Source organism: Macaca fascicularis, chromosome 12 (genome assembly GCF_037993035.2).
Source record: "Macaca fascicularis isolate 582-1 chromosome 12, T2T-MFA8v1.1".
Taxonomy (NCBI): domain Eukaryota; kingdom Metazoa; phylum Chordata; class Mammalia; order Primates; family Cercopithecidae; genus Macaca; species Macaca fascicularis.
The window spans coordinates 128,289,447-128,302,020 of record NC_088386.1 but is presented as its reverse complement, the minus strand read 5'-3'; the positions used below and the strand labels follow the sequence as shown (position 1 = coordinate 128,302,020).

General features: G+C 50.4%; 1 protein-coding gene across 1 annotated transcript; it reads left to right on the top strand.

Moving 5' to 3' along the window:
- The first annotated feature begins 10,417 nt into the window (after nucleotides 1–10,417).
- On the top strand, nucleotides 10,418–11,847 carry LOC107127000 (endothelin-converting enzyme-like 1). The gene is given in 4 exon segments (XM_045367892.3): nucleotides 10,418–10,703; nucleotides 10,706–10,909; nucleotides 10,912–11,165; nucleotides 11,167–11,847. Coding segments are annotated over 4 exon segments (1,173 nt in total). The 5' UTR covers nucleotides 10,418–10,543; the 3' UTR covers nucleotides 11,722–11,847.
- The last annotated feature ends 727 nt before the right edge of the window (nucleotides 11,848–12,574 follow it).

Genomic DNA, 12,574 nt, shown 5'->3' with positions numbered 1-12,574 from the left:
ACACGGTTTCAACATGTTGGCCAGGTTGGTCTCAAACTGCCTACCTCAAGCAATCCTCTAGCCTCAGCCTCCCAAAGGGCTGATATTACAGGTGTGAGCCACCGTGCCTGGCAATGAATATTTTTCTTTATATAAGCTCAGTTTTTCCTTAAGTTTATTAGAAACTTGTAGCTACTAAAAATAGAAGACTGCCATCTCCTGCCAGCAAACTGACTAAAAAGCAGTATTATTACAATTTCCTTAGATGCTTTGAGTCTACAGCATGCTTTATTTTGTTAAAAGGGAGATGGCAAAGTTAGGGTGGTAGTGAAGACATCATAGAACCAACTGAGATTCTCTCCTTGACATTATCAGAAGGGATGGAAAAGATTAAAAAACTAATAACTTTCTCATTGTGAAGTCCAATGCTATTGTGAAGTCCAATGCTATTTAATGTCATGCCTAGATAGCAGCTAAAACATCCCCCACAGCACCTAACATCATCGGGAGTGGCACAGATTGGCAATATGTATATGACACATTTTAGAAAATGCTGGTTGAGATGAAAATGGGAAATGTAGCTGGAACAGACACATCTAATCTAAATGAAACTGCGAGCGTGTTCCTTCTTCTTTCCTTCTTTTTGAGATGTATCAAACATTTAAGCATAGTGCTTAAAACAGAAAGCTATGACCTAAAGAATAATTACAGAATTGAACACTGAAGAAACCACCACCCGGATCAAGAAATGGACTGTGACAGTGAGTGTGGTGGCTCACGCCTGTAATCCCAGCACTTTGGGAGGCCGAGGTGGGTAGATTGCCTGAGCTCAGGAGTTCGAGACCAGCCTGGGCAACACAGTACCCTGTCTCTACCAAAAATACAAAAAATTAGCTGGGCATGGTGGCATGTGCCTATAATCCCAGCTACTCGGGAGTCTGAGGCAGGAGAATTGCTTGAACCCGGGAGGTGGAGGTTGAAGTGAGCCAAGATTGCACCACTGCACTCTAGCCTGAGTGAGAGCGAGACTCCATCTAAAAAAAAGGAAGAAATGGACTATGACCAGGATCTCCCCAGCCCACCCCATACCTTCCCCATTCATAACCCTATCTCTTCCTTTGTCACCAAAGGAAACTGAATTGTTGGGTTTGTTTGTTGGTTGGTTTTTGTTTTGTTTGTTTGTTTAGAGACAGAGTCTTGTTCTCCCACCCAGGCTGGAGTGCAGTGGCAGGATCGTAATTCACTGCAGCCTCACACTCTGGCTCAGGTGAGCCTCCCAACTCGGCCTTGAAAGTAGCTGGGAGTACAGGCATGTGCCACCACACAAAGCTAATGTTTAAATTTTTTCTAGAGATAGAATCTCCCTGTGTTGATCAGACTGGTTTCAAACCCCTGGGCTCAAGCAATCTTCTTTCTTACCTTGGCCTCCCAAAGTGCTGAGATTACAAGTATGAGTCACTGCACCTGGTCTCCCTGAATTTTTTGATACTCATTTCCTCTTCATAGTTTTATCCCTCATATAGTTTAGTTTTTCCCAGTTAAACTTTATATACATAAAAGATATGTTCCACCCTATGTATTCTTTTGTGATTTGCATCTTTTGTCCAGCTTTATGTCTGTGAGATTCATTTAATCTGTTGCCTGTTACAAAAGCCTGATTATATCCATTGCTGTATACTATTCTAATTGTGAAACTACTGACCTTTTATCTTTTCTGTTGTCAATCAACATTTGGGGCTGTTTCAATGTCTGACTATTTAGACGATGCCACTTTGTACACGTTGGTGCTTTCCTCCTGAAACGTGTGCCAAGTTTCTCCAGGACACTTACCCAGGACAGAATTGCTGTCTCGTGGGATGTGCACAGCTGAACATTCAGAACGATGCTCCTATTGGTTCCTCCAGTTCCCTCCAGCTCCCTAGGGGTGGACTTTTAAATCTATGCCAACGTGGGATCTGGGATACCACCCCACCCAGTGTGGTCTCTTCTACATTGGTGGACACTTTTTCACACACGTTTATTGATATTTCTTCTTCTTTTTTTTCTTCTTTTGTGAGACAGGGTATCCCTATGTCACCTGGGCTGCAATACAGTGGCTCAAACATGGCTCACTGCAGCATCAAACTCCTGGGCTCAGGTGATTCTCCCGCCTCACCCTCTGGAGTAGCTGGGACGAAAGGCGTCCCAGGCACCACCACACCTGAGTAATTTTTTAATTTTTTGTAAAGACAGGGTCTCTCCATGTTGCCCAGCCTGGCCTCAAGGGATCCTCCTGCCTCAACCTCCCAAAGTGCTAGGATTACAGGCCTGAGTTAGGAAACCAGGGCAAACTGTAGCTGAGGATCGCTTAAGGTCATCATAAGAAGAGCGTTGAAAGAAACTTCCCACTACACAGCTATCAGAACGGCTAAAATAAAACATATGACAACACCAGATGCTGGCAAGTATGCTGAAAAATTCAATCCCTCAGCTTGCTGGTGGACACGTAATGGTACAGCCAATCTGCAAAACAAGCTGGCAGTTTCTCCAAAAACTACACATGCAACCGCCATACAGCCCTGGCCATTTATCCAAGAGGAATGAAAACATATGTTCACTAAAAAACCTACCCACGAATGCTCATCGCAGCTTTATTTATAAAAGCCAAAACTGAAAGCTTCCCAAACTTCCTTCAGCAGGTGGTTGGTTAAACACACTGTGGTGCTTCCACCCTGTGAAATAGTGCTCAGCACTACGCAGGAGCCAGCTATGGCACACGCTTGGATGAAGTTCCAAGAAGTTATGTCGAATGAAAAAACACCCTTCCCAAGAGATCACACGTTGTTTGTTTGCATTTATGTAACTTAGTTGAAATGACAAAATTTTAGACATACAGGATGCAGAGCAGATTGCCAGGGATTAGGGACAGAGGAAGAGGTGGAGGAAAGAGGTGGCCTGGTTATAAAAGCGACCCCGTGGGGTTGGAGCACTTCAGTATCTCAACTATGGTGCTGTTACACAAACTTACTTGGGTGATAAAATTGTATACACACTCCCACACATATGCACGTGAATACAGCGAACACTGGGGAAATCTGAATAATCACTGTAGATTATGCCATTGAGGGAGGCTAAGCAAAGTGCACAAGGCTTTTTTTTTTTTTTTTTGTGAGACAGAGTTTCACTCTTGTTACCCAGGCTGGAGTGCAGTGGCACAATCTTGGCTCACTGCAACCTCCGCCTCCCAGGTTCAAGTGATTCTCCTTCCTCAACGTATGGAGTAGCTGGGATTACAGGCATGCGCTACCACACCCAGCTAATTTTGTATTTTTAGTAGAGATGGGATTTCTCCATGTTGGTCAGGCTGGTCTCAAACTCCTGACCTCAGGTGATCCGCCTGCCTCGACCTCCCAAAGTACTGAGATTACAAGCATAAGCCACTGCGCCCAGCTGGTTTTTTTTTTTTTTTTTTTTTTGAGACGGAGTTCTGCTCTGCAGCCAGGCTGGAGTGCAGTGGCGCTATCTTGGCTCACTGCAAGCTCCGCCTCCCAGGTTCATGCCATTCTCCTGCCTCAGCCTCCCGAGTAGCTGGGACTATTGGCGTCTGCCACCATGCCCAGTTAATTTTAATTTTTTTGTATTTTTAGTAGAGACGGGGTTTCACCATGTTAGCCAGGATGGTCTCGATCTTCTGACCTCATGATCCAGCCACCTTGGCCTCCCAAAGTGCCGGGATTACAAGTGTGAGCCACCGTGCCCAGCCCGGTATTTCTTATGTTATTATTATTATTATTATTTTCTTTCTTTTTCTTTTTTTGAGATGTTTTCTCAGTCACCCAGGTTGGAGTGCAGTGTGCCATCTCAGCTCACTGCAACCTCTGCCCCCCAGGCTTAAGCCATCGTTGCACCTCAGCCTCAGGAGTAGCCGGTACCACAGGTGCACATCACAATACCTGGCTAATTTTTTGTATTATTTTTATATAGTTGGGATTTTGCCATGTTGCCAGGCTGATCTTGAACTCCTGAGCTCAGGCGATCCACCCACTTCGGCCTCCCAAAGTGCTGGGGTTACAGGCTTGAGCCACCACGCCCAGCCTTCTTGTATTATTTCTTACTACTACATGCGAATCTATAGTTTGTCAAAAATTCCAACTTAAACATGAAACTCTGCTGGGTGCAGTAGCTATTTCCTGTAATCCCAGCATTTTGTGAGGCTGAGGCGAGCGTATCGCCTGACTTCAGAAGTCTGAGACCAGTCTGGCGATGATGTTGAAGCCCTGTCTCTACTAAAAATACAAAAATTAGCCCAGTGTGGTGGCCGGCTCCTGTAATCCCTTATACTCGAGAGACTGAGGTGGGAGAATCACATGAACCTGGGACGCGGAGGTAGCAGTGAGCCGAGATTGCGCCACTGTACTCCAGCCTGGGCGACAGAGCAAGACTCTCTCAAAAAAAATAAATAAAATAAAAATGAAAAAAAGTTAGCCGGCATGGTGGTACACACATGTAATCCCACCTACATGGGAGGCTGAGGCAGGAGAATCATTTGAACCTGGGAGGCAGAGGTTGCAGGGAGCCGAGATGGTGCCACAGCACTCCAACTTGGGTGACAAAGTGAAACATCATCTTAAAAAAAAAAATACTCAGGATGGCTCCTGACTGGCTCTGACTTTGGAGTGAATCAATGAATTAATTAAGGGCCTGCCTGTTAGTGAGTCTCCTCTGACCTTTAGGCAAGAATATTTCTAAGCAAGATGAAGCAGGAGGTAGAGGGAACTAAGGGGGCAACAAGCAGGAGGTAGGAATGGTCCATGGAGGGTGACATCTTCCCTGAGAGCCCCAGGATGACCAGTGGGAAGCCAGGCAGGATGCAGACGGGAGGACCCGGGAAAGCTCGGCATGAGGGGAGGCCCTGGGCGTGGTGTGGAGTGGGGCAGGGCAGGCAGAGGCTGGGCAGCAGGTGAGGTCCCCTGGGTTCTGAGGGCCAAGCATGGGGTTTGAGGTAAACAGGCCTGAGTGGAGAAGGGGCTGCTGTGGTTGGGCTGGGGTGGGTGGAGCTGGAGGAGTCTTTTCTTCTTGAACCAATTTTTGAATTGTGCTACATAACATGGTACATGAAATTTATCTCCTTCACCATTTTCAGGTATACAGGGCGGCAGTGTTGAGTACACGCACAGTGTTGTGCAGCTGATCTCCAGAACGTTCTCATCCTGAAACGCTGAAGCTCTGTCCCTATTAAACCCCAACTCAACCTTAACCCCAACCCCAACCTTAAACCCAACTCTAACCCTAACCCACTGCTCCTCCTCCAGTCCCAGGTAACCTCCATTCCACTTCTGTCTCTATGAATTTGATTCCTCTAGGGACCTCAGAGAAGTGTGTTCATGTGTATTTGTGCTCTTTGTTATTGTTTTTAAGAATCTTATTTTACAGGAGACAGTATTTGTCCTTTTGTGGCTTTCATATTTCACGGGGTGTAATGTCCTAACCGTTCATCCACGTTGTAACAGAATCTTCTTCAGGGCCTCCTTCCTTTTCAAGGCTGCATGATATTTCATTGGGTGGATGACCCCATTCAGTTTTTCCATTGTCTGTTGATGGATGCTTGGCTTTCTTCGACCTTTTTTTTTGGAAATGGAGTCTTGCCCTGTCACTCAGGCTGGAGTGCGATGGTGCAATCTTGGCTCACTGCAATCTCCGCAGGTGGGTTCAAATGATTCTCCTGCCTCAGCCTCCCAAGTAGCTAGGACTACAGGTGCCTGCCACCATGCCCAGCTAATGTTTGTATTTTTAGTAGAAATGGGGTTTTACCATGTTGATTAGCCTGGTCTTGAACTCCTGACCTCAGGTGATCTGCCCACCTCAGCCTCCTAAAGTGCTGGGATTACTGGTGTGAGCCACCGCACCTGGCCTGTTATTAGTCTTTAAATGGAATAGATGGAAAATATTTTTTGCATGACCACAAAAATGGAAAATATATTAATGAAGTTCAGCCATTCTTCTTTTTTACTTATAATAACAGAAGAGAGAAACCTGAAAGTTACCCTTGACCACTCCCTCACTGACCAAATCCAATTAATTATCACTTCCTTTTTTTATTTTTTGTTTTTTGAGACAGAGTCTGGCTCTGTCGCCAGGCTAGAGTGCAGTGGCATGGTCTCGGCTCCTTGCAACTTCCGCCTCCTGGGTTCAAGCAATTCTCCCGCCTCAGCCTCCCTAGTAGCTGTGAGTACAGGCTCTTGCCACCATGCCCAGCTAATTTTTGTATTTTTAGTAGAGATGGAGTTTCACCATGTTGGCGAGAATGGTCTTGATTTCCTGATCTCTTGATCCGCCCACCTCAGCCTCCCAAAGTGCTGGGATTACAGGCGTGAGCCACCACACCTGGCCTAATTTTCACTTCTGATTACGCCTATAATGCCAGCACTTTGAAAGGCCAAGGTGGGCAGATCACTTGAGGCCAGGAGTTCAAGACCAGCCTGGCCATGATGGTGAAACCCCATCTCTACTAAAAATACAAAAATTAGCTGGGCGTGGTGGCAAGAGCCTCAAGGTGTAGAGGCTCATGCATGTAATCCCAGCTACTCAAGAGGCTCAGGCAGGAGAACTGCTTGAACCCAGAGGTTGCTGTGAGCCAAGTTCACACTACTGCACTCCAGCCTGGGTGACAGACAGAGACTCCATCTCAAAAAAAAAAAAAAAAAAGGATCACTTTCTATTCTTCCCCACCCACAGCACCAAACCCTGGCCTCAGCTACCTTGATTCTCACCAGAAATCCAAGTCTCTCCCTTTTCCTTAACACCCCCACTCTAATCCAATCTCCCCACAGCAGCCAAAGCCAACACTTTAAAACATGATTAACTTTGTCTCTCTTCAACTTGAATCTCTCTCACCACCCTCCTTTTCTATCAGAAGCAACAGAGAGACAAGTAAATTGCCCAAGGCCAAACAGTAGGACATGGCAGAGACAGGATTCATGGCAGAGACAGGATTCAGAATCTACTAGTTTCGACAGTCCACATGTCTCCTCCACCCGCTATCCCACCTTGGGTGATCCCAGAAAAGGGTCAGCTACTGCCCTAATGCAGGGTAATCTCGGACAAAGACAGATGATTTCTCCTCCAATCACCACCTCCCCTCCCTTATCAGCCTAACTCCTAGTTATTCCTAATTCTCAGCTCAAACCACACTTTCTAGGAAAGGCCTTCCTAAGCCCGTTGTCCTATTCCAACAACTCCCCACAGTTTGAAGGCCAGCATGAAAAACATTCCTCTTCCACTGGACTGTGCCCTCCACAAGGGGAGAAGTCTGTTTTGCCCACTGTTGGAGGCTAAAAAAATGATGGTCATGATCAACTCAGTATACCACTGGAGGCTATGTGAGTAAAGAGCAAACTGTTCTCATGAAACAGGTTGTTGACAAACTGACAAACTGCTTCTGCTGCCCAGAAGGAATGCTGACAGCAGTCACGCCCCAGGCACAGTGTTTCTTGTGATTGGGCACATCTGAAGCCTGAAAACAATAATGTAAACCTGTGATCAATCAAGCAGGTGAGCAATCATTAGCTGCTCCTCCCTGCTCTTGCTACCCAGTAAATACGAAGGGCTGTGGAAGCTCAAGGCCCTTGCTCACTAGAAGCAAGGAGCTCCCTGGCCCCTTCTTTAGAGCAGTATCTTTTGCCTTTGTTTTCATTTCTGAGTTCTTCCCCCATCATTCAGTCCCGTAGTAACCGTCACAGTCCACCATTGTGGCACACATCACACACCCTTGAGCACTCTGGTTGCTCTCCAAGTCCATTTCTCCTGAATGTGGGCCCAGATTGCTGTGACAGGTGAGTACCACCACACCCAGCTCATTTTCATGTTTGTTTTAGAGGGGGGTTTTCATCGTGTTGCCCAGGCTGGTCTCCAACTCCTTAGCTCAAGCCATCCTCTCACCTCAGCCTCCCAAGTGCAGGGATTACAGGCAGGAGCCACCTGGAGGGGCCGACCCTCACCATGTGTATGTGTGTTTTAAGAATTCCTATGGTGCTAAACTATTTATGTTTATTTTTGCTGTGGGATGATCAGAAGATGTTCAGGAACAAGCAAGAAAAAAAAAAAGAGCCAAATCATTTAAAGATGTGGGAAACCAAACCAAAATCAGAGTGCTCACAAAACTTCAACCAAGGTGTGCACATCAAACAAAATATTCAGTCAGGCATGCAGAACCAAAAGTGAGTTCACCAGAAAAGACTTGCCTCGCAGACAGAACGTTAATTCTGTAGAAATCAGAGTCCTCAAACCAGAAGGGTACTTCTCTTTACACCAGAAAGTGCTTGCCAAAAGTAAACAAGCAAAAAGAAAAAAAGAAAGAAACCCAAACTTTATACTCCCAGGAGGGATGAAAGGTCCTTTGTTTAAGGGAGCCTTATAACCAAATCACATCCAGGATAAAGTAAAAAGGAACTGACCAAAGGGAGGGAGTCTGGGTATTTGAGGAGATTCACCAGAACAGAAAATCAACTCCTGGCAAGGGCAGTCTGCAGAGGGCTCAGTCAATGCTGCGTCAGATTCCAGGAGACTCTGATTCGCCCAAGCTGAATTCATTGCGGTCCCACTTCTGGCTCCACTATGTGACACTGCATAACAAATACAGAAAGACTCTAAAATAAAATGAACTTTCTTTGGAAATAGGTATTGCAACAGGAATAAGCAGGCCATAGGAAAGTACGTGTGAATTTAGGGAGGTGAAGGAAGACAAAGGTTTTAAAAGGAAAAGGGAGGAGGATCACAGGATTGTTTTGAGATACTTATCCTTGGCTACAAGCATCAAGGAAAAGAGTGGCACCAGTCTGAGGTTGGACAGGAGTATTTTGTGGTGAAAGATTAGGAAGGTCTTTGTGCAAGGTGGAACTGGAGCCTGGACCACTGGCATTACCCACTGACCCACAGCCTCAGCTTCCCTTTTGGAGATACTGCAGGGGAGCCAAGGAGCTGGGCCTCGGACCCCTCTTTATTGGCAGTCTGTGCAGGGTGACCAGGACTATGTGGTCAGAGGCTAAACCCACGTCATCTCCGATAGGCTGCGATTGCTGTGCTCTGGTTCAACTGTGCATTGCTATCATGGGGGCCGCACTCGCAGCCCCAGGCCGCCTTCTGGCAGGGTGCTCCGTTGCTCTCCCTGGGTCAGGAGCTGGGGGAAGAGAGCGAGGCCAACCAGAAGCCCAGACGCCCCGTGGAGATCCTGTACAGGGGTTCCCAGGAGGACAAGGAAGGTCCCTGGTGAAGGTGCGCTCCGCGCCGGCGCTGTGCGGGCAGCCCAGGCACTCCATTACGGTTCCCTTATCCTTTAGGAGGAGTCCTCCCCGAGCGGTGCTCTAGGGCTGTGGGCTGGGGCATGGTGGCCCCCAGCTGCGTAGCTCCAGCACCTTTCTAGCCGGCTGGTGGGCAGCTCAGCTTGGGGACGCAGGATCCGAAGGGACCCCGCCCAGGAGTACCCGCTGCCTTTACTGGTCCTGGGACAGGGCTGGACCCCGCGGGCTGGCGGCTCGGCGGCAGAAAAGGCAGGGGGCGCTGGGAGACAGCAACTGCCCGTGCAGCTCTGTTCAGGCTCAGGCTCTGGTTCCTAGCGGGCCCGCTAGGCCAGGTCCTGCTCAGGTGCGCACTTGCCAGGTAAATGGCGCCGAATCCCTGCTGCAGTCACCACCATCTCGGCCACTGCGCAGAGCCTCCCGGCTTCGTCTGCTCGCGCCCCGCGGGAGGTGAAACTTCGCCCAAGTTTGGATTCTGGGGAGAACCTATTGAAGTCAGGAGTGGCTCGGGTCGGGGTCACAGACGGGGAGCGGGGGTGGGTGAGGGACGGAGCCGGTCTCCATCAGGGCCGCCCAGGGGGTGGGCTGTGTATCCACGACCCTGGGGCGTTGGCGCTCCCCCCTGGGGAAGGGGCAAGTGGGCCGTCGGGCCACTGAGCAGAGGAAGCCAGCGAGCGGGGTTGGAGTGGTCGATCCCGCGGACTTCCGCGAGTACAAAGTTTGGTTCTTTGGCCACTTTGTGGAGCCTCTGTGTTCAGCGTGGAAAACTGAAAGTGCAGCATAGGCGCGCTCCTGACCGCACCTCCTCACTCCAGCCTCCGCTCCTTCCCCCACATTCCGGCCGGCCTTGGCTAGGGCAGGTCCTGGACCAGAAAGGCGAAGGGAAGAGGTACGGGCCTTTCAGTGAAGGCCCACTACGTGCCAGGCCCCGTGCCCAGCGCCTCCCCCTTCCCATCAGGGCCCTCCCAACCCAGGGACCCGCACGTGTGTGCAGAGAGGGGGACAGGGGAGAAGACTCCACTGTGCACGCGGAGGTGGTGGCCCCGCTGAGCCCTCCTGGTCCCTGGTTTCCCCAGTGAATGAGGCCTGCGGCTGGGGCCTCTGCACCCAGGCCTATTCCTCTCCTCGCAGTGCCCGGGAACCCCGTCGGGCTGCGGCGCCTCATGAGCTTGCCTCTGTCCTTCTGGCAGCTGAGGCCCCAGGAGCCACGCTGAGGCCCACGAGGAGGCCGGCGGTCACGCGCATGGCGTAGCCCAGGTGGCCCAGGGCTGCACCCCAGCGGCCTCGGCGCCATGCAGTCCTGGTATTCGCTGATGGCGCACTACGATGAGTTCTAGGAGGTCAAGTATGTGAGTCACTGCGGCGCTGGGGGCGCTTGCGGGGCCTTTCTGCCCCCAGGCCACCGGGCCCAGGCCGGGCTGCAGCGCTGGAAGCAGCTTGCGGTGAGCCTGCTGTCGGGTTGGTGTTTGCAGCCGGCCTCTGCTCCATCCTGGCGGCTATGCTGGCGCTCAGGTACCTGGGCTCGGTCGCGGCCGGCGGCGGCGCCTGTCCTGAAGGCTGTCCTGAGCGCAAGGCCTTTGCGTGCGCCGCTCGCTTCCTGGCAGCCAACCTGGACGCCAGCATCGACCCATGCCAGGACTTCTACTCGTTCGCCTGCGGCGGTGGCTGAGGCGCCACGCCATCCCTGACGACAAGCTCACCTATGGCACCATTGCGGCCATTGGCGAGCAGAACGAGGAGCGCCTGCGGCGCCTGCTGGCTCGGCCCAAGGGTGGACCCAGCGGCGCTGCCCAGCACTAGGTGCACGCCTTCTTCTGCTTGTGCCTCGAGATGCGCGAGATCGAACGACTGAACCCGCCGCCCAGGCTGGAGATCATCGACGACTGCGGGGGCTGGGACCTGCGCAGTGTGGCGTGGCGGAGCGCCGGGGGTCGCTGCGGGATGGGACTTCAACCAGCTGCTGTAAAAAGTGCAGGGTGTGTACAGCACCGTCGCGCTCTTCTCACTCATGGTCAGCCTGGACTGCAGCAACTCTTTGCGCTACGTCATCCGTGTGAGTGCGCGCCCGGAGCGCCCCGTCAGGGGCCGCGGACCCAGGGCGCAGTGGCCTTGCCCAGGGGTTCCTGCGCGCGGGAGGAGGGTGCGCGAGAGGAGAGGAAGGGAAAGCAGGGGAGGAGGTGAGGGAGGGCACAGCGGCCACGCGCGGGAGGAAGTCGTAAGTAATTTACCTGGGATAACTTCGGTGTTTAGCGGAGCAGCGGGAGCAGCCATTCCCAGCTCTCTGGCAGGCAGTGAGGGCGGGGGTGGGGGGGTGGAGGGAGTGCACGGCAATATATTCAAGCTTATGTACAAAGCATCTGAGGTTGAGTTGAAGAAACAACTTGAAGAATGGTCTCACAGCAATTACAAACAAATACCCTTCGGCAATTACAAGAAGGCTTTCAATGAACCCGAATACTTGGTTGCCTGAGTTAAATATACACATTTGGGTGATGGCCGCTATATTATTTTTTGTATCTGATTGCTAGGCTTCTGTAAATGGCTCTGTGCTGCCGCCCAAAGCATTTATGACCAGAGAAGAAGGATAGACGCTTACCTTGCATTAGATAACCAGCAAGCTCTAAGAATTAAAGAAGGGGGAGATGTGGGGGGTGCATTTGAGCTTGAGGCATGGAAAAATACTCAGGCACTGTGTGTACGTTGTTTGTGCGTGAGAATGTAACTCCTTGACCTTGAAAACAGGACAAGGAGTGGAATGTGTGATAAGGAGCACTGAAAACAGCCTCCTAAGAATGTGGTCTGAGTGCTTTTACAAGGCCATATGTGCCTCATGACCCCACGGCAAAAACCTATCTGGTGGATGTTTGTAGTTTAACAAGCCCTCTAATAAAGACAGATTTGGGGGCAGCACTCTCTCAGAGGAGCTGCTCCCTGCCCCGCTCAGCTGGAGTCGTCTGAGTACTTCACTCTCAGCGTTCACAGCAGCTACAAGCTGCAAGTGGTGACCCCAACGTGACCACCTTGAAATTATGCGTGGAGCAGGTCGACTCATCAACTTTTGGAACTAGAAATACCAAAAATTAGCCGGGCGTGGTGGTGGTTGCCTGTAATCCCAGCTACTCAGGAGGCTGAGGCAGAAGAATTGCTTGAACCCGGGAGGCAGATGTTGCAGTGAGCCGAGATCGGGCCACTGCACTCCAGCCTGGGCGATACAAGCGAAACTCTGTCTCAAACAAAACAAAACTCATGCTAAGGAAAGAGCATATTTTTGAGCAGAAGTTTGAAAATATTTTCTTTGACACTTGATTTTGGGGTAAACAATG